The sequence below is a fragment of the Phodopus roborovskii genome, unplaced genomic scaffold, assembly GCF_943737965.1.
Source record: "Phodopus roborovskii unplaced genomic scaffold, PHOROB, whole genome shotgun sequence".
Taxonomy (NCBI): domain Eukaryota; kingdom Metazoa; phylum Chordata; class Mammalia; order Rodentia; family Cricetidae; genus Phodopus; species Phodopus roborovskii.
The window spans coordinates 590643-613344 of record NW_026126691.1 but is presented as its reverse complement, the minus strand read 5'-3'; the positions used below and the strand labels follow the sequence as shown (position 1 = coordinate 613344).

The window sequence follows — 22702 nt, the reverse complement described above, 5'->3', positions numbered from 1 at the left end:
TTATTTATTTGTTGAGGTTTTTTGAGGCAGGACCTCACTATGTAGCTTTGGCTGTCTTGACACTCACAGAAATCTGCTTGACTAGATACATTTCATTTCTCAAAAGAAAAAAACACAACAATTTAGGGTAGAGCAAAAGAAGCAAGAAATATAGCAGTGAACTATACTTGGGGCCAAAGATGAAGGGGTAAGAATAAATCCTGGTTCTAGCTAGGTTAGGCCAGTCACTGTCTGCATCCATAAAACTCACTTAGCTGGATTGTATAAAGTCTACTCTTATAAAATGGAGATGACTATATGAACACATATGCAACTGAGATTTTTATAACAGCATGTATAAATGGGCCTGGTAAGCCAGAAGTAGTACCCCAATGTCCCTGTCACCACCAGGCCATCTCTAGCATCATCATGCTTACAGGGCCCACAGTGCTCTGTCCCTGCTATCTATACCTGACCTGCTCTGACTATTATGGCAGTATGCCTCATGTTCTCTGGATTGCACCATCGCCAGAGCAGACATGAAGTACCTTGGGTTGCCCCAGCCAGAGGTATGCATTACACTTACCTGTCCTTTCTCCTCTCCCCATGGGAAGTAGGGTTGACAGCAATTCTGGGCAATGTGGAGGCTGAGGTCTGAGGCTGGCTACAAGAGGACAAGGTATCGACGTTCAGTGGGGACCGGGGAGGAGTGCTACATTCAGAATGTGACAATGAACCTGTCAGGAGAGAAGAGGTTGACATGAATGGATCTGCCATCTAGATGAGGGCTGTGTGGATCTTACCCTATGACCTGGGCCTTGATGGTGGCCTCCACATTGCCTCCTATCCTCACAGCAACAGATAAGGGATAGGATCTGCCAACCTTCATCAGCCCACTGAGATGACTAGTGGGGACCTAAGGAAGTAGCCACAGGAAAGAACACCCAGTTCTTACCTCTGTCAGAGCCCATGACAGACCGGGGATATCTGGGTGTTAATGGGATCTTAATCCGCTCTGCCTTGAACTGCAGGTTACTGGAAGACCCTGTTGTTTCAGGAGGAGACACAGTATCAGGCCTCATGACTCAAGAGTCCTCAGTCCTTACCACCTCTCAGCAGTCAATGCAGTAACACAGAAAGCCTGCTAGATAACCCTGAGGGAAATGGTCAGTGGAGAATGACAGAGAAGCAATCAGTTGCTCCTCATGCTAAAAGGGACTTAGTAGGCTAGAATGTTCTAGAGCAGGAGCATATGCCTTGCTTCAAGCCCCCAAATGCAACAGTAACCTAACTGCTGCAGCAGATACTTCATCTTGTCTCTGAAGCCCTGAAGACTTCTCTCAGGGTCTTGTTACCAGGCAATACGACACTCCCCTCAGAATTAGATTTCCCGCAGCTGTGTATCCATACAGGACACCCAGAATGGACTAACTCAGGGTCAGGAAACAAGACTCCAACCAAGAGGTCACCTGAAACAACCATGCAACCATTGCAGAGCCTGGAGGCCGAAGGTGATGGGTCACAAGAGAGCAGCCATTCAGGGCAGGGAGCTGAGCTCAGCCTTTGGAGGGAAAGGAGTCACTTGGGCAGCCCACCCAGACACCTGGTTATTAAGTGCAAGCACCAGTGGTAGTTACCAAGACGGGCACTGGAGGGCAGGGAGTTGGAACCCTGGGAGGTTCTCATGTCAGAGTAGTCACTGCAGGATCTGTGACTCAGGTCCAGGCTGAGGCGTCCCTGGTGCTGGACACTGTGAGTGAATCAGAGAGGTGAGGGGCCCTAGAGAAGGACTAAGACCAGATATAACCAAAGGGGAAATATAGTAAGCAGCCTGGACTCCCTAAGACAGTGAGGTGCCCTTGCTATTTGCCTAGGATAGCAGACTGACCCTAGTCACTTCTCATAGATGATATCTATTAAGGACCTATAGGCAGCAGAGGGAGCACACAAGGGTCAGACTAGAGTTGGATGATGGGGGAAACAAGGCTCTGCCTTGTACAGGCCTAGGAAAATGGCCTGGGTGGTGTTGGGAAGCTGGATGTGTACTGGGGGTCCTGGAGAGAGTGGTGTCACGCAGGACAGCAAGCCCAGGAAGCTGGACCTAGTGGACAGTACCCAGGAACTGCCCGCATCTGGCTGGCCTGCAGTCAGTCCCAACAAGGTGGATTAGGTTGTGTAATGCTGACATCTCTTCCCTGCTTAAAACTCCCCAGTGGTCTCCCTGATAGTCTTTCAGTTTGTGTCCTAGTCTGGACATCCCTGATGCACTGCCCGCTGCCAAGCTGCCCCTATGTTTCCAGACACACAGCCCTCGGCCCTGCAGACCTCCTTCCAGAGGCTCCTCCCAAAATTTTGTACTGTTGCTTTATTTCATCCTGAGGGAAACCCAGGGCCTTGAGCACATAGGAAGGTGTTCTATTACTGAGCTACATCCCAGCTCCTATAGCTGGTCTTTATTGTTCTACTTACAACAGTTGCTCTCATGCCATGGTACCTTCTGCAAGCACTCAGTTGCCTAAGCACCCTCTTTCCGATCGATCACAGCCCAATTGTCTCCATTTCTCTTGACTCAGGGCCACTCAGTCCCACATGTTATCACTGTCTCACTCTCATATGTCTGCACTCCTGCACTGAATACAAAGCCCCATGAATGGGGCCTTTCAAGTTTACCACTGTCTACCCTTGAAGCCAGAACAGCCATCCAGACGGTAGGTGCTCATCAAAAATTTGCCAAATGAATGAATAAAGGTGATCCTGACTCCACCCTTTCCCCCCTTAATTTCAGGTTTCTTTTTCAATATATTAAGTGGTATTCTACCTAGCCAGGAAAACTTCTCTACTGAAATTTTATCACTAGCATGGGACCTGCCATCACTATCCTCTGAAAACCATAGTGAGCTCACACAGCCTTCTCTCAGCCCTGCACTGCTCCCTCAAACCTTTCCCAACTAGCCAAGAGGCCTTTCTGTCCACAGGCTGCAGTTAACTCTCCAACCGGTAGCCTGGACAGCTAGCTGGTCCATAGCAAAATGGAAGCACCCTGGCATACCTGGGAGACAAGCCCTGGGGGCCAGCATCACGGGACACGGGTGGAGAGCCACAGGGAACCACCCTGTGACTGCGCACAGTATAGATGGGGTTACGCAGAATGGAGCTCACAGTGGTGCTGGGAGTCATACTCCGTGGAACAGTGCCTAGAAATGAGCTGGATCAGAACAGGGTTCCAAAACACCTAGATGGCCCTGGACCGGAGCACACCCTCCTGCCAACACCAGGCAGTCTCTGTCTTAAGGGAAAGATTCTAGGTAGACACTTTTAGCCACCAATTTGCCATAGGTTTTGACTAGAGGTCTTTTCCCAATCATAAGAAGGAATGATCCATAGCAATGAGCAAAGAACACATCCAACAGAGATGGGGCTAATAATACAGAAAGGGGAGCAATTACAGGTTAAATACAGGTGACAATGTCCCCTCTTCCCCAAAGGCTGGACATCCCTGTGAGGCCACAACTCCTATACCAATAGCTTACCCACAGATGGCCGGCTGGGGTAGAGTGGGGGGTTGCCATGTCGGCTAGCATGGCCTGGTGAATACGGGGACCATTCCTGAACTTCTGGAGAGAGCTCTCCACTGGTTGGAATGCACTCCTGGTCCTGCAGAATCAAAGGGAAGAGTGTCTTCTGGGGAAAGCGAATATTCAGTATGACTGCAAACTTAGGCTAAGGAGTGACCAGTGGGAGAGTATCACATTGCCTGGCACCTGTAAGCAAAAGGCTTCCTGTACAAACTCATCATAAGTACAGAGAAAGAACCTACCTTCTTTCCCTTCCCTTCCCCTTTTCTTTCTTTCTTTCTTTCTTTCTCTTTCTTTCTTTCTTTCTTTCTTTCTTTCTTTCTTTCTTTCTTTCTTTCTTTCTTTCTTTTCTGAGACAGAGTTTCTGTGTAGTCTTGTCTGTCCTAGAACTTATTCTGAAGACCAGGCTGGCCTTGAACTCAAGGAGATCTACCTGCCTCTGCCTCCTAAGCACTGGGATTAAAGGTGCATGTAACCACTGCCTAGCTTTGTTGTTGTTTTAGCTACATGGGAGTGGAAGATGAGAAGACATGCCTACAACAGGATGCACAGTGAGCAGTGTGAACCATGTTCTAGGAGTTTCACTTTTCAGCACTCTTCCCTTCTGGAAACTTCAGCACACAGCTAGTCTGTCCTACAGCCAACTTCAGTGTACCACTCAACTCATTTCCCACAAACTTTCTTGAGCAAATCTGCAAATCTGTCACTTTTTTTTTTTTTAAGCTCAAAAACTTGTTTAACAAGCGATGCAAACATTATTCTTGGTTAAGTATTCTATGGTGTCACTTTCCATTACCGTGCATGTCCCACGACCTTTTCCCATCTCCTATATGGGACTGTTGCTAACTGCCATCCACCTGTCACTCTATCCACTCTTGTAGGTACACATCACCGGCAAAGGCACCAGCTCTGTACAAGCCTGGGAAACTGTGCAAGGATACTTTGCAGACTCCCACCCCAGCTGGTCCAGCCCCAGGCCAACCTCTACCTCTAGGCACTGAGCAGGGATCACTACTGGAGAGATCTTGGGCCGAAAACTAGGGGCAGACTTTGGTCGGCGCCGCTTCTGCCCTAGCTCGTCCACTTTCTGGGAGGTGGGGTCCTCATCACAGGACTTTTTGGCGGGCAGGTAGGAGGTGTCTCCATCCCCTTCAGAGTGGTAACTGGAGGCGATGCGGACCCTGGCCTTGCGAGTGGGTGAAGCATGCATGGGTTCCCCAGGGTCCATGTTGGGGGGTGGGGCACTCAGAGGGCTGGTGGAAGGTGAGCTGCCCACCAAAGTGGCTTCTGACTCAGAACTGGTCTCCAGCCTGTGTTGGAACTTGATAGAGTCACTTCTCTTGGGGGGCTTCGGGGGTGTCAGGGATCCTACCCTCTTGGAGGGCTGGGGGGAGTGAGCAAGCCCAGAGCCTGGAAGCAGGTAGTCTATTTTGGGGGGTGTCTGTGGGCGCTTGAAAGTATTTGGGTCAAAGATAGACTTCCTTTGCTTGGGCTTCTTGTACACGGAGAGCTTCTCAGGCCCTGATGTAGAACCAAGCACAGCCTTGGGCCAGGTCCCACCAGTGTTGGAGCCATCAGGATCTACCTTGTCCAGGGGAGCCTCTACTATTCCACAGGGGACCACCTCAGTCTCAAAAGACAGCAGTGGCCGCTGGCTCTGCACGTCCAGCAGCCCATAGCCACATTCGGCAGAGGCATCAGAGCGGAATGAGTTCAGACTACGCTCAGAGGTGCTAGGACAGGCCTGCGGGGAGGCTGGGGAGGAGGCTCCAGGAAATGGCTTGTGCAAAAAAGAACTACTGCCTCCAGGGGGACCCAGCTCCTTCCTGTCTTCCAGTCGATCTGCGTAGAAGATGTCTGTCTGCGTGGAGTTATTGTGCTGTAATAAGTTCCGTTTGTTATGTGCCTGGACCTCTGGGCCATGGGCTCGACAACTCAGCATCTTATCTGAGTCCTTGATATTTTCAAAGATGTTCTGCCCACTCCATGAGGAGCTCTGGGGAAATACCTGAGCCAGGGAAGCAGAGGGGTGAAAATGAGAAGGTGAGATGCCATTGCTTACAATTGCCATTGGAAACTGTCCCCAGAATGGAGTGATAGAAAGGGATGGATAGAGCTCCCCAAGATACACACACACACACACACACACACACACACACACACACACACACACACACACAAACACACATACACTGGATGGCTAGAGCTCCCCAAGATACACACACACACATACACACACACACACACACACACACACACTGGACAAACATAGATGCATGTACATATTACTGTCTAATGGTGAAGTTCTCTCATGAGCCTGGCTATGTAGAACTTATAAGAGCAATAAAATCCTGTCAACTTTGAACACTATCTGAGCCACCCACACACTGTGTAAGAATCACTAAACATAAAAGTAAATTATTCATGGCAACCCAGGCAACAGGAAACTAACCAGGCCTAAATGGTGAGCTCATATGCCACAAAAAGACACAGAAAGAACTTTGTGAGCAAGCAAGCCTATGTAAGAAGGGGCTCCAGCTACATGATGTCTGTCTGGAGACAGTAAAAGGATTGGTGATTCTTGGAGGCTCAAGGAGAATTAGAAATGACCAAGCAGGACACGGAATTTTTAGGGCAGTGACACTATCTGTAGAGTACTTTAATGATGACCACATGTTAGCATGTATTTGTCCACACTCATAGAAAACACAGTATCAACAGTGAACCCCCATTAAGCTATGCAGCAGTGATGGCTCATCAATTTGTTCCAAATGTACCATACAAATGCAAGGGGAAACTTAGGCTGGAGAACTCACATGAGGGGACATATGAGAACAATCTGCCAGTCCAGATGTTCTATAGACCTAAAACAGTCCCTCAACATCGATTAATTTAAAGAAAGTAACTTGGAAAACACCTTCTAGTGAACTAGCTGTACCCATTTACCTAAATTTCTATAATTAACATTTTCAACTATGTAGAACAGTTGATCTAAAAGTACCCACTCGCCAGATTCAAAGATTTTTACCAGATACTCTTTTATTGCTTTTGCCAATGCTGACAATGAAGAACACTGGAAAGTCACACACACACACACACACACACACACACACACACACACACACATATGTTGGTATTTCCACAGCTAAGAACTTCCAAATGTACCACCACATATGCCCATTATCATCTCAACTCCAAGGCCACTGCCAGGCCTAAGAAAGCTAACCATATGTAGGGCCATCAGATTGTCCAGTGCAGACTGACTATTCTCTACAGCCCTGTTTTTCAACTTATATCTACTCAAGCTTCCTATACCCTGCATTTTCAATATATTTCCCCAACAATCCTGGTGCCCTTTAGAAACAGCTCAGGTACATGGAGCTGAAGCTCTTCTCACCCTCCCAACAGTAGTGGAAGTGCCCAGTGCCCACCTTCAGGAGGGAGAGGGTCAGGGAGTCTTGACAGCTCCGCAGCAGAGATTCACATTCATTCAGAGACTTATTGTCCAGTGCAATACCATTGATCTAGAGCCAAAGAGAGAACTGGTCAGGCCTATCGATGGGGTGGCCTCAGTGCTCCCAGGCTGACAGGCCAGGGGCTAGGCCCACCTGCCAATCCTGGAACTGTTTATATAAGAAGCCAAACTCAGGGGTTAGAAAGGAAAGGAAAAGCCTCCCCAGCAGCACCTGGAGTCAGATAAGTGGAACAGAAACCTAACATCATGCTGGGTGGGACCAGAACACAGGGGACCCCAGTGAGATACTCTGCTGTGTGATAGCAGCCCTCTCCTCCATGTGTGAGTGGGCAGAAAATTCATATGCCTCTTGGAGCTAGGTGGAGAATGGAAAGGAGACAAAGGCTATGAGAAGCCTTTGCGACACAGAAAATACCACATGAAATGAGGCACTGCCATTGTCAAAGAGAATCAACACCCTCTCCTGGAATCTATCCTCATCCCTCACAGACACGGTCAAACCTTCTCGAAAAGAGCATATGGAACAGAGACTGTCTGTGCCATTGTGCACCTGAGCTACAGGGAAACACCTGGCAATGACAAGAACTAACTAGCAGGACACAGAACACTTTGACGGCTCACATGGGATCATGTTGAGTGAATAAAGCTTTGATGGACTCACATATTATACAATGCCATTCATACAAATACAACTTAGGTGCTAGGTAAGAGACTGTGGGGTGGGGAGAGGTGGAAAACTATAAAGGGAAACATGTATGTATGATGAAGAAATGGTTCTGTAAGAGACTACAACATTTATACAAAACTACTTGTGATAACACCACCCACGACTAGGCATACATACCACACCAGTGTCACCATGCTGGTTTTAATATGGAGGATAGAGGATGGATGGTACATAAGGTCTCCCTGCACTATCTTTACAACTTCTTTTGAGTCTATAATTCTTTCAAAGCTGAAAGTTTAAAATGGGAGTGACTGGGGACAGCATTCACTTAGTGAAATGCTTGCTATACTCCTGTGACTTTGATGCCCAGAACCCATGTAAAAAGCTTGGTATGGTGACACATACTGATAATATGGGGCTTAGGAAACAGATACAGGCAGGTTTCTGAGATTCACTGGCCAAGAACACAGCCTAATTGGAAAAGTCAAGCCAAGGAGAACGGGGATTAAAGGGTCAGGGAGAATTAGAAGGAGATAGGGGAGAGAAGTTAACCCAAAAGTTCTTATGGAAATCCATTAGTCTGTAAGCTAGTTTATACATGTGAGTCTGAATAGAGGTATCTTGTATGGATGGACAACATGACATGTGGTGTAATAGTGGCATGAAGGTTATGGAGATAACCAAATGCTTTCTGAATGAATTTGAAATCTGCTGCAGGGGAGGGACATTGTAAACCTGGTCAAAGCCCATGGCTTTGGAGTCAGTTGTTTTGCTAAATGGCTAAGTCAAACTATCTTCTAAATACTTAAGTTTATAGCTATAGATTTGTGCTGCTTCCAACCTTAGCCAGAAAAGCCTCTTTCTGCAGTGGACTTTGGTTAATGTACTGACTCATAACTAATCATGGTGTAGAGAATAAGTTGGGTGCTCAGCCCTAAACCAAACATCTGTATCAACCGCCCAAGGCTCACAGAACACAGAAAAGGGGACAGAAAGAGTATAAGATGGGGAGGAGGGGAGATGTTCTGTGAAGTGCTGTCTTCTGAACATGATATGGCAGCTTCAGTAACTATTGGGAGTTGGCAAGGGAATCAGGAGGGGATCAACATACATTGTATACATGTGTGAAATTATCAAAGAATAAAAGGTACTTTTTAAAGTCTCATACAATACATAGCCATATTAAAATGCTCAATTGTGCCAAGACAATGCTATATCATTACACCACAGTTCAGTGTGACATCACAATGCTATACTAGACCAACAAAATACTACATGGTACCCCCATCACTCTATTTGTAAATAATGTTACTTTCTACTGTGCTTCTGGTGGTTCATAGCATTGCATATGACATTAAAGCTCTTCTGTGACATCAGAACGTTCCAACCTGATATCATAGCACTCTACTGTGTTTTCACAGTACTCTACCCTGCAACGTAACACTGCTCAGTTGTGCTATCACAATGATGCGTTGTTATTTCATGATGATCAATTGTATGAAGACATGACAAATTTTGATGGCATCGCAGTGTGCCCTCACAGTGCTGCATATGATATAATTTTAAAACAATTCTTAAAAAATTAGATGATTCTTGAGGAGCAACTTTCAAAGGTGACCTCTGGTCTCCACATGCCTGGAACACACGCATATGAACATCTGCACATAATGTACCCATATGAATACACACACACATTAGTACTTCCACATATTAAAGCTAAAAAGAAAGTATCTACAGGATGTAATTATATTGGGAAGGGCAATTAATGTGTTTTCCTTGTAGTTTGTCATTTCCATGTAACCACGCTATGTCTAAGCATTGGCTCTCAAATCTGAAGAACAATGGCAAGGATATGCAGTGATGAGCTCTTTCCATCACTGAGGCTGACATGTCTCATGAGTCTTATGGAACACATAGGCACAGCAGCGTAGGTATTCACTCAATGTCTATGCACTCTGATCCAGGGAGCCCCACCCAGGAATTTACTGCACAGCACTCTCTGGAAGGCCACAGAGAGGGTTACTAGTAGCCACTGAGCACTGCTTGTAAGTGCAAAGATACCCACAATGGAATGGCTAGTAGCATAAGCTGATGCCTCTGAGGAGCCACATGGGGGATGAAGATGTGCTCAGTGTAGAAAGCTAACATGTACACATGATACTTTATACCTGAGGCTCCATCCCCAACATCATCGACTGATAATTATATTAATTTAGAAGGAACCACAGGCAGATCCAAAGACATTAATCCCTATAGGACATGCAATAAAAGAGAAAATACAAGGTGAACAAATGAGGATATTATAGCTCTAAATGAGCTGTAAAACAAAACCAGAAATGGACATGTTTGAAACATTTCTGAAGTAGACACAGTAAATTATCAATCATGGTGTCTGTCAGGTAGGAATCCACAGATGAGTCCAGAACCATATGACATGCTGTCACTAAAGCCTTTTGTACAACTGGAATTCTACACATGTGATGTATTTCCCACAGCGGGTTTGTCTGAAGACTGACATATACAAACCCTGCTACTTAGCTAAGGCTCACATTTCTCATTGAGTACAGAGATAAAGGGGTCCAGAAGCGGCTATGCTACAGATGAGGCTCGCTGCAGGCCCTCATACAACAGCAGATGATGGTAACAGCACATATGTCCATCAGAAGGCAGTTTTAAGTAAGCATATCCAAGCAGCCCAACTTCTTGAGGCAGGTGCCATTAATGAAGACTGACTTGGAAAGCCAAGTCATGGTGTAGAATGTAAACTGTTGATCCCACTCTTGTGTTTAAACACAAATGCCAGAAGCCAACACATACACAGAGGGGCTTGCATGAGCATTTGAGGTTTGCGCTGTAGGCACCTTCCAATGTGGGGGCCAATCTCTAAGAGTGGAATCAAGAGAGAAGGGGAACTACTACATTTTACTCTCTATGTGTTTTGTTGTTTTTTTTTACTCACAGAAAACGGGATTTATGTTGGTAATGGAAAAAAGAAGCTAAAAGACTAGGCACACTGCTCAGTTAAAAAAAAAAAAAAAAATTAAAACCAACACAAAGACTCTGGGGCAAGAGGACTGCTTGATCTCTCAAAACACACATACCCAATTAGAAAAAAAATCACATGGATGCTCATTCTTGGAAAACTTTCTGTTATAGGCATTCACACATTGAGGAATGCATACATAATACTCCATTGCTATCAGTGTGTGGGAGCAATGGAAATGAATTCTCACCCCACTCCTAGAATGTTCTTCCTGTCTACAGCATTCACTGCTGTAGTATTTCAGCACTTTCCTGAGGAAAAAGCTTCTGTTTTGTTTGTTTGTTTGTTTGTTTTGTTTGTTTGTTTGTTTGTATGCTCACAGAGTGTAATACCACATGGTGCAATGTCTATGCATAGCATACAGCTGGCTCGGTCCTGGAGACTCACCGCAACAATCCTGTCTCCCACGGCGAGAGACCCCTCTTTGGCAGCAGGGCTTCCAGGTACCACAGCAGCAGCATACACTCCATTCTCCAAACTGATGCCACTGTCTGCAAGCCACAGGAGGGCATTGGATGACCTGGCCTGGCTGTCCCATCCCAATTATGCTGACTTAATTTATAAAAGGGACTGAATCCCACTCTGTGACACTCCCACCATGGGAGTCATCACACCCTGCCTGGTGAGTGGATACTAGGGACTCATGACCTGCCACCAGGAGAGCACCTGGGCTATATATATTAAGACACCATCAACATGCCTCCCCCCAACAGAGAGAATGCAGGCCTTATCTGCAAGCCTACTACCTTTCTGTCCACTAAGGTTGATGTGCAGAGGAGTGACGACCTTCCCACCCAGGGACTTCCTCCGCCTCACAACCATGTTGATAGCTCCCTCTCCATTGAGGAGCGCCTTGATGGCCTGCTTCTTGTCCTTGTTGATGAGGTCCACGTCATTGATTCTCAGCAGCCAGTCGTTGACCCTGAGGAGGAACAAGGCCAAGCAGGAACCCATTCAGAACCTGGGACCTGTAGCTGCCCTTCACTACCACACCCATTTACAGGCTCAGATAGCAGTGAGCAGGTTCCCTTCATCCACACTCATGAAGGTTTTTGCCTCCAAAGCACATAGTTGTGCAGCTCATAGGTGCTGGCGTTAAGATAGCTTGGCTTCAAATCCTGACTCTGCCACTTCCTAGCCTTGGAACCTAGCCCTGCCATGTTAGTGTCCTCATCTATAAGGTGGGGCAGTATCTGCACCTGCCTCCAAGGATTACAAAGATGAATGATTAAATGACACAGTGTGCTCACATAGTACTTGGCAAGTTGAGTGGTGTATCATTTTATCATCTCCACTATGTCATGAAATGAGCAGGCTGTGCCACATCCTACTCTTTATCACAACTGCCTGAGCCCTATGCTACCCAGAGTAGTAAAACAATGCCCCTGGTATCTGGAGATTCAGGGAGACCCAAGAGGCAGTTCCCTTTAATATCATCCCAATTGAGCCTGGAGCTTTAGACAGCTCTGTGAGTTCTTGGACAATAGGACATGTTCACTTTGCTGCCATCTGTCTTCCAAGGGTTGTTCTATGTTGGGTGGGAGGGTTCCTTTTCCCCTCCATGAGCTGGACCTCCTTAGTTCTTACCTTAAGCGACCATCAGCAATGCTTCCTTTGTCAACTTTAGTAACAAAGATACCACAGTCCCCAGGGAAACAAGGCTCATTCACACCTTCTGCCATGTCAAACCCAAGTGCTTTCAAGTCAATATCCACCTGTCAAAACAACACCAGCAAATCTTTACCAAGCAGGAAGAAGAGATACCTTTAGACCCCAAGCCAGGCATTCAGTCCTTGAGGTGGACACGTATGAACAGCTAGTTGTACCTGACTCTAGCTACTGCAGACATCCCTGTCAATGTAGCCCCTAGTCCTCTACTGGGGCCTTTGCTTTTCATGGGATTTATCAGCATCACATGAGAGAGGAGTGATGTAACCCAGCCTGGATGGTGTGTCAATTTGACACAGGCTACAGTCATTTGAGAGATGGGAACCTCAATTGAGAAAGTCTCTATAAGATCAGACCACAGGCAAGCCTGTAGGGCATTTTCTTAGTTAGTGATTGATGCAGAAAGATCTATCCCGTTAAGGCTGGGGCTACCCTTGGACTGCTGATCCTCTAAGAAGGTGGGCTGAGCAAGCCATGGGTAGACAGCCGGTAAGTAGCACCTCTCTGTGGCCTCTGCATCAGCCCCTATCTCCAGGTTGAGTTTCTGCCCTGACTTCATTTGATGATGAACAAAGATGTAGAAGCATAAACCAAATAATTTGGCCATGGTGTTTCATCACAGCAATAGCAATTCCAACCAGGACAGATGGCTATAGGGAAAAGATGCATTCTACTGGGGGGGGAGGTAACCATGAAACAAGACCCAACAGAGCCATATTCTACTATCTAAAGCCAGAATACCAAGAGTGGACAAGCACAGCCACCCAAGGCAGCTCACCGTCTCTCTCTCAAACTCCACAACTTCTGTTTCCCACTCCATGGAATCTGTGTCAATGGCTGAATCGTGAGAACTGTGGGCCATCAGCTGCCGGAACCGGGCCTCCTTCTCCAGCTGGCACTCCATCTGCTCCCTGTGAACAGAGAGAGCTGTGGCAGTGGCCTTTTGAATAGGAAACATCTCACTGACTCGGCTCCAAACTAAGACAGCCACTCCTGAGAGGGAAGTTGGGCTTCTGGCACTCTGCTTTGATAAGCCGGGGGGTGGGGGTGGGAGGGGTGGTGGTGGTAAGTTTCCACAGTAGTGTTTTTTAAACACAAAAATTCTCTCCAAATTTACATAGAGGTATAAAGTAATTCAGATCAAAGGCTGGCAAGGGGCCTAGAAATGTAGCACAGTAGTAAAGTGTTTATCTCACCCATATAAGGCTCAGTAAGTAGTAGAGCTGTGATGGCTAGTCTTTCTTTAAAACAAATTATGGGCAGGAGACATGTGCAGGTGCCCAACATGGCCAAAAGCATTAGATCCCCTGGAACTGGAATTATAGGAGATTGTGAACTGTCAGACTGTTGAGAGCCAATTCAGGTCCTCTGCAAGAGCAGTGTATTCTCTTAACAGTTGAACCATCTCTTTAGACATGGTGTTAGTCTTGACTAGTAACAACTGTGGATGTGTCTCTGAGAATAGTTCCAGCGATGTGGTTCTCAACCTTCCTAATGCTGCCACCCTCTAATACAGTTCCTCATGTTTTGGTGACCTTCAACCATAAATGATTTTTTGTTGCTATTTCAAAACTGTAATTTTGCTACTGTTATAAATCACAACATAAATATCTGATATGCAAGTTATCTGATATCATCCCCCAAAGGGATCGTGACCCACAGGTTGAGAACCAACCACTGCTCTAGAGACAATAAGATAATGAGAGTTCTGATTTCATCTACAGCCTATACTTTTCTTTAATTCTAATATGACAGCATTATTGGGTGAAAAATAGATAGTGGGGACTCTAGAGAAAGTAGATCACTTGAAGATGTCCTTAGGGTCAAAACATACCATGCCTCAGCTGCTCCTGAAGTCCCTTTTCTCTCTGTTTCCTAGGCCCCATTAAGTGCACAGCTGCTCTCCACCATATGTCCCCCTCACACCATTATGTTCTGCCCAAAAACATGGAATATATATGATGATACCTGGATCAAAGCTACATAGTAAGCACCCTAGAAACACCGCCAATTGATGCAAAGACAAAAAAGTAATTCAATACAACAGACAGCCCTCAAGCAATGATTGAGCAGGCCAACATCGATAGTTTACAAAGAGGGGAAATGGTTAAGAGCACTGGCTGCTCTTGCAGAGGAGCCAAGTTCAATTCCCAGCATCCAGACACAGCTCACAACCATCTATAACTCCAGTTCCTGGGGAATGGGCACCCTCTTCTGGCCTCTGTTGGCATCTGTATTCACGCAGATACATACATACACATAAATAAATAATAAAAGTATCTTTAATAAAAACTTCTCCTCAACTAAACTTTGTATCTTTTTAAAAATTAATTCAAAATATACATTGGTAAAACAGAAAACCACAAAACATTTTGAAAGAAGCTATGTATGATAGCACATACATACCTAGCACTGAGGAGGCTGAGACAGGAGGATGGTGAGTTCAAGGCCAGCCTAACTACATAGTAAGACCTTGTCCCCAAAAACCAAGGGCTAAGGATGTAACTTAGTGGTAAAATATGTGTTAGCTTCTTAAGGCCCTGGTTCAAATCCCAGGTCTAGGGAAACAAATAATCCTGATGCTGAAGGTTATATGGGAGGCTTTTAGAATCAACACAGAACAGATTCTTTAATCAACAAGTCAGATTTTATCAAAATTAAAAGCTTAAACTGTGGGTGGCAATTCAGTAAATAAGATGGGAGGAAGACTAAGAAATCTCATCAGGGAGAAATGACTTACATGTGAGAGTCTACTTCCTAAAATCTTGGCCCAGGCTTCCCATTCATCCACACTGCTAACTGACATCTAAGTGACCTACTTTTGTCTCCATGAAGATAGGCTGCCAGGTCTGTACTTTTCTTAGGCTTGGCTGCTCTTGGGCTATCGGATGCTTACTCAGCCTCTGATCTCTCCTTTTGGGCTGTCATCCACCACTACCAGAATATTGTGACCCCATGCTCAACATTGGTGCTCACTGAGATGTCCTGCCAGTCACCACAGGGGAAGCCTATGTTTCTCCAAAGTGAAGGGCAATAGCAGGGACATTCTTACCAGCACATCACCTGTAAAAGATCTTGGCAGAGAGGAGCTGCAAATACAAGCCCGATGAATGAACAAACCTGGTGGTTCTTGTATGTTCTGGCTCCAGAAACTGCAAAACCTCCTTCCAAGGTTTCCCTTGAAATGGACCTTTCTTTCTTTTTGATTTCAGTGCTAGATGAAATGAGAGCCTTGTGCATGCCGTGCTCTACCAGTAAGCTGCATTCTCACTGGGTGGAGCCCTTATTCCTGGGCAAGGGCCAGCCACATTGCCTGTGGAGCTCCAAACTATTCCTGAAAGTACCCAGCTCTGGTGTCAGTTATTTAATAATAAAGCTACTGATCTTGGTAGATCTCAAATGGGAGGAAGGAAAGCTGCCACTCCCTCCGGAAAGGATTGACTCACTGTGTGAAGCATGGACCCCTGTACATGCACACAGGAACTTTCCCACTATCCTCTCAGCTTTGTAATTGTCATATGATGAGCTGAGCCACTGCCTCCCAGGTAGAGTCTGAATGCAGACCCTAAGTTATTAGGCTCTGCCAATTTCGATTTTAAACTTTGTACTTTATATCTCCCATTTATAGCTAAGGGCCATCAAGTGTCTAAATGACCCCCTTGGAGGGTGCTGTGACTTAAAGGCAGGTGCCCAATATCCCAAACAGCCTTCTAAATGGGCATCTACAGAACACAGGCAGAACAGACTACCAAGCCATAGTGATAGTTCCCTGGAAAACTGTCTACTTTTGCTTCATTCGCTTAAGTGTATGTCTCTCTGGGGTCTGCCTTCCCCTTCCTTTGTACTTTTAGTCTCATTACTACAGCAGTGTGGTCTGTTTAATTAGTGCTATTTGTTTCGTGCCTCTAAGGGGCCAAAGCGGATACTTAAGACATTTTTTTGTTGAGTGAATAAATTAGGAATGAATAAGGAAATGAATGAATTATAAATGGTGCTGGCATGTTTGTTCCTAAATGGACTGCCTAAGAACAGGACCTTCCTTCCCATGTGCCTTGACATGAAGTGCTTGTCCCTTCCTCCATGAGCTCATTAATGGGCTAATGCCATCTTCTGTGAACTGCCAACATTCAAACTCATTCTGTAGACTAGCACAGTGAGGCAGAGTGAAGGGAAACAGTGACCAGTCCCTACCCAGTGCACTCAAAGCTGCCTCACCCAAAAGGGAGAGGGGATAGTCTAGGCATAAGCCCAGCCCACACAGGTAATACCCAAGCCTACTTGAGTTCCTTAAGTTCACGGCTGACATCATTCTTCTGCTTCCGGGTGTCATCCAGGCTACGAAGGGCTTCAGCCAGTTCACTCACAGCCCGATCCCGCTCTCGCCTCAGATTGTCACACAACGTTCTGGTTTAAAAAAAAAAAAAGGAAAGGTCAAGGTCACTGTGAACGGCAAGAATGCAGAAAGGGCTTATGATCTGTACCACACCACCTGTCAGCCCCTAATCCCGAGGCTCAGTTTCATCAAAAGGGGTGCACAACAGCATCCAGACCAGGCCACTATGTAACCAAGGACACCAATCAGGCCTCAGTGCCCAGGGAGCTGGGGCAAAAGCCCATGTTCCACAAACTTACTTTTCCAGTGTGAGTTCTGTGGCAGTGAAGCCCACCTGTGGACTTCGGTGCTCCAATGCTCACAAGTTCCTTAACACACTATATACAGGGCTTTCTAGCCATGCCACTACCAGGCCCTGAGATATTCTCTCCATACTCTTGTTTAGGCTCAATGTGGAAAGATGGGACTCCGAAAAAGAAATCCATAGCATTTCATCCACCTAGACAGGATACACAAGCCCACAGCAGAGGGGCTGTGCTTGGCCATCTCCAACATAATGTTTCCTATGGTTGCTCCCCATGCCTCCACAGCCCAGCTTAGGACCCCACTCTGGAAGACAGAGAGCAAGGGCATGCACACAGCACCCAAAAGGCCTCAATGCTCTTCCCACATTGCACACCAAGCACCTATTATTCATCTGCACCTCCTGACCCTCCCTGCCAGGGCACAGGTCTGTTCCTTTCACAGCCTGGGGGAGGAGGGGAGTGCCAAGAATCTCTCAATGATCAACTTACTGTACCACTCCTATAATCCCTGGTTCTGCCCCAGCTGAGGATCTTACCCACATTCCTCAACTTCTAGTCAAGACCCTCAGAACCTGAACTCAAGGACATTGTCATTCTATTCCTTGTGATTCTCCAGATCAGGACCTGGCCACATCCAAATCCCTCCTCAGTGAACATATGCACCCCTTCATCTACAATGCCCATATTTCCTTTACTGCTGAAGAAACTTCACTCTAGTGTCAAGTTCTAGCTCAAACAACACTGGGCCTTGGAGACATCCTTCCATTCTGAGTGCCCTGCATGTCCCATGACAGTCTAGCTTATGTCACCTTCAAGTACTGCCCCCCATAACCCAGAGCCCCTACTAGGCACAGACACATGGCAGTCTCTTCTAAACTCTTGCTGCTCAGGGACCTAAGGTGCTGATACAGTAGATGTCTAGCAACACAGCGGAAAAAACAACAGATACATTTCATATAAGTTACTTCCACAGAGCTGGAGAGATGGCTCAGTGGTTAATAGCACTGACTATTCTTCCAAAGAACCTGGGTTCAATTCCCACACCCCCATGGCAGCTAACAACTGTTTCTAACTCCAAGATCTGAAACCCTAGCACAAATTTATACATGCAGGTTTAAAAAAAAAAAAAAAAAAAAAAAAAAAAAAAAAAAAGTTGCTTCCATCAAGCTCTTAAAGAGAGCGTTGACCCAGTCACAGCACACACTCAAGATGTCTAAAAGTGAAACAGGAAGGAAAAACACTATAAAATTCAAAAGCCAAATCAACTAAGGGGAAAATGGAGGCGCCACAGTCCCTGCCTTCTTACCTGGACACATGACCAATGACTGTGACCCTGCCAACAGACCTCAATGAACAAGAGAAATACAGGACCACACCCATCTAAGAGCATCCTTACCGGATGCTGTCACGCTCTGCCACAATTTTGTCCCGCTCCTGAAAGGCCCAGTCCCGCCGACATTTAGCCACGTCTGCTTCCTGGAGGGCTTCCTTCAGCTCCTGGCACAATGCCTTGCACTGCTTTCGGAGAATTTCCACCTCTTTGTTGGCTCTCCCAGCATCCATGGTCACTGTGTCTTTGATCTAAGGGCAAGAGGTAGGTAAAAGGGGTTACCCAGTCTTCATGAACCTGGGGTTCAAAGGAAGCACTAAGCCTGGGCACTTACATCGGAAACACACTAGCATCTGTCTCCCTGTATGGCTTTTACCCTGGGCTCAGGATGCTGGCCTCACTGAGCACAGGAGGTGCACATGCACAGGGAAACAGTGCTGTGTGCTGGAGAAAGGGGTGGCTTCCATCCACCTCTGCCTCCCCTTGATTCCCACTGGGCTCCTCCAAATTGCTAGCCTTTGAGATGAATCACCCTAAAACACTGCTCCTCAGATACTTTAGTGAGAAAGGGGTAGGAAGATTAAAAGTAACAGTGGAACTAGGGAGATGACATGGCTCAGGTGACTGACCTCTTCCCAAGCCCTCAATTTCACTGATGACACCCTGCAGGGAGCCAGAAGCAATTTGCCATCTGTACTATCCTTGCCAAGAGACCACTCTCACAGGCACTTCCTCTCTGCCTTCTGCTGACCTACACCACTTCTCAGCCTCCAGGGACTCAGCCTGGGATCTCACCCTGCCATCCTTACTGTTGCTGAGGCCCCAGGTACTTCTGAGGCCTGGGCTTGGACAGATAGGGCTGTTTTAGAAGCTTCTCACCTGAAAGAGGGCCATCAAGAAGGACCCGGGAGCTGAACCCCAGCCCCTAGCAAGATGCACTGCCCAACCAAAGGCCCCAGCTGTGTGCCAGAGAATATGGCTTCCAGGTGGGACAGTGTGGTTTCTATCTGACTACCTTCCCTGTGACAGTGCCCCTCAGGACACCAACTTGCTGCTGTGCCTGCACAGCTGATCTCGGCTCCTCAAGCAGACCCACTGTACCCAGAGGCAGTGGGAAGGCACTGCTGGCCAGAGTAGCTCAGATAGCCCTTGTATGGCACAGTGCTCCATTTAAGAGAGTAAGCTTGAACCTCGGAGAACTTTGCAAATGCAAACTTGCAAACTCCACGCAGACACTCTGGGGTCAGAGAACCAGAAGAACTGGAAGACCTATCCAGCTGACCTTGGACAGGTGACCCAAACAATGTGGTCATCATTCCCTAGGGCCACATCACACCCAAGGACCACAGATCTGGCATGAACCTAGAACAATGCAGGGAAATTGAGAATGTCAACTCAGGTAGCTTCAGGTAGGGGTAGTGCAGTGCTTCTCTCCTGCTTGCTGCTTGCTGCCTCAGAACAATGCCTGGAAGATTCCTGCCTCAGCTGACAAGCCACCTGTCACCCAGTCAACACCCCATGCACAGGCCAAGAGGACTCCAGACTATAAAGGGCATGCCTGACTGCCTGAGGGCTGAGTGCCAAGGGCTGAAGGCTGTGGCTCAGACGTCAGACATCCACATTAACTATGCTCACTGCTGGAGGCCAGCACCAGGGGGTACTGGATGATTAGCATACTTCTATGTGTGCATGACCACAGCCTACACAGCTAACTTCTGAAATCTGAAAATCCCATGGAGCAGGTTTGCTGTCTTAACACAAGCTCAGTTTGTAGGTGTTGAATATTCCATAACCTTTTTAGTTAGGTTGGCCTGAGCTGTATAAGAAAGGTAGCTTAATGTGAGCCTGGGAACAAGCCAGTGAGCAGCATTCCTCCAGATTTTGCTTCAGGCTCCTGCCCTGCATAACTACCTGCTCTGACTTCCCACAATGATGGACTAAAACCTGTAAGATGAATAAACCCTTTCCTTAACAAGTTGTTTGGAGTCATGGAGTTTACCATAGTAACAGAAAGGAAACTACACAAATAGACTTGTCACCCCACATCCCCACACCACCCACCCTGCCCAATACACAGTGATCTCTGTAGAATATTCCTGTCAATCTTCCTCAACTTGCTTTCCACTTCCCATGTACCACTTTGTGCCCCTGCGTCCTAAGAGATCTACACAGAAAATCAAAAACATGGAGTAGAGGCATGAATCAAGAATAGCTTTGATGGGGATGGGGATAATCTATATTCCCAAGTACAGAGACCCTTGTCAGAGTCACAGCATGAACAAAGGGCAGAAGGTCTCCATGCCTGTCCACATCCCATAAGAGCACACCTGGACCAGGAGAGAGACTCCTCAGGTGAATTAGAGCAGGGCAGGCAGGTAGGGAAGCACACAGGTGTTGAGCTGAGAGGCACAGGCCTGCTACCACTAAACATCTCAGTCCCGAAACCCTGGTGGCACCATACCAGGGTGGAAGGCTTTAAGACAAGGCCTAAGATTTAACTCCACAGAAAGTCCTGCACACAAAAACTTGGAGTGCCCCAAAAAGAAAACCAGAAACTCCTTTGAGTACACAGGTGACTGGTGGACAAAGGCTGCTCTTCTGAACCCATGAGACCATGAGGTCTATGCCGCTAAGAACTTTGGTCTTGGAAGCAAAGTCTGAGAGAATTCAAGATGGTCTGTGATGTTCTCCACTCTATCAGGAAGAACAGCACATTTCTCCTCTAATCAAGCTTTGTTGTTTTGAAACAGACAAAGCACAAAGCAATGTCAGTGTCACAGCACAGGAGAGTCAAACTTGGCCTCTTAATGATTTACTATGCAATCATCTCATTTATAGACAGACACAATACAGCCTGTTCACCTCGCACCTGAACAAGGTCACAAGGCTAGCTTAGCCCTACTCAGGAGGTACCTTGCACCCACTCAGCTATGCATGTCCTCCTGTATCCAGGACAATGGCCAGATGCTGTTCCCTCTTCTCTGGAGCCCAGACTAAACTCAAACACCAAGCCTAAGATCAGTACACACCTGAGTGGTATTTCACAACCCGGCCACTGCAAACCTTCAAAGAGAAGCCCCTGCCCACTTAGACCCTCTCATCCAGCCCTCAAGAACCCTGTGGCCACCTTCCATGCTGAGCCACTGCCTACCTGTCGCAGGGCCTCCATCTCCTCGCTGGCTGCCTTCTTCTCAGATGTGCTGCTTTTGAGCTTGGACTCAGCCAGCTCCACCTCTGTCTGTAGTTTGTCCAGCTCAGAGATGACCTGGTCGCGCTCACTCATGATGAGCTTATACTCGCTGTACACTGCATCACGCTCCTCCTTGTATTTCTCAGATTCCTTGGCTGTTTTCACCTGCTTGCTCCTCAGCTCTGTCAGCTCAGTCTGCAACAGCTCCATCTCCCACTGGAGGTCCTTGTTCTGGGCTGTGGCCTTGCTCAGCTCATGGTGGATTGTCTCAAACCTGGGGAGGGAAATGTGGGGTAGGAGGTGCAGGGACCTGCCATGTCAGCTGTAAGACTGCTACCCCAGGCACCAACACCACTGCACCAGACAGTTAAGCATAAAGTTTTAACTGTGGTCATTCTCTGCAGCCCCAGAGAATATGGTCATGGAGTACTAGTGCCTGGGCTGGGAATGTCTCTCAGCCTTTAACTGCATGCTCTCCACTCTACTAGAAAGAACATCACGTTTCTCCTACAATCAAGCTAAGCTATTGGGGGGCGGGGGGCAATATAAAAAACAAAATAATGTCAGAATCACAGCATAAGAAACAAAACATGGCCTCATGATGACTATGCAACCACTTCATTTTATAGCTAGAGCTAATATAGCCTTGCAACCTGGACACTCATGAGCAATGTCATGAGGCTAGCTCATTCCTTTTGCACAGAAGGCTCTGTGCACCCAGACAAAATTTCCTGAGATATGTGCCTGACAATAGTGGTTGGTCCTTCAGGGGCTCCAGCACCAAACAATAACAGTCTTGTTACCAAATTCTACAGCCAAGATACCTGTCTGGGTGCAAACTGGCAATTCCTAAGTCTACTTATATACAGAGAATTTTTACAGGAAACCAATGAACAATCCATTGCGTCCACACACTGCAGGAACACACTTCATGCAATACTGTCCAGCTTGTGAATCATATCTAAAAGCAATGGTCCTTAATAGAAATCAAATTTCAAGGGACACTCTGCTCAGGATACTTGGGCCACCCACTTTTCCCATTTCAAGTAGGGTGGAGAAAGAGCTTCATAGCGAAATATAAGAGTCAGGGTGCTCAGGGCACATCAGGGTGCCCAGATAAAAAGAAAGAAAATAATT

General features: G+C 46.8%; 1 protein-coding gene across 2 annotated transcripts in view; it reads right to left on the bottom strand.

The window, feature by feature from the left end:
* The window catches only part of LOC127214357 (disks large homolog 5), a 104510-nt gene that overhangs the window by 21708 nt on the left and 60100 nt on the right, over positions 1-22702 (bottom strand). For both annotated transcript variants that reach the window (XM_051174761.1, XM_051174762.1), the window contains exons 7-20: positions 21527-21839; positions 18442-18626; positions 16686-16811; positions 13186-13318; positions 12327-12454; positions 11486-11661; positions 11127-11230; positions 6986-7078; positions 4543-5562; positions 3510-3633; positions 3029-3173; positions 1617-1729; positions 935-1024; positions 566-716 (exon numbers count right to left, since the gene is read on the bottom strand). In XM_051174761.1, coding sequence (XP_051030718.1) covers positions 566-716; positions 935-1024; positions 1617-1729; positions 3029-3173; positions 3510-3633; positions 4543-5562; positions 6986-7078; positions 11127-11230; positions 11486-11661; positions 12327-12454; positions 13186-13318; positions 16686-16811; positions 18442-18626; positions 21527-21839 — 2901 coding nt within the window. The remainder of the gene's footprint in view (positions 1-565; positions 717-934; positions 1025-1616; positions 1730-3028; positions 3174-3509; positions 3634-4542; positions 5563-6985; positions 7079-11126; positions 11231-11485; positions 11662-12326; positions 12455-13185; positions 13319-16685; positions 16812-18441; positions 18627-21526; positions 21840-22702) is intronic.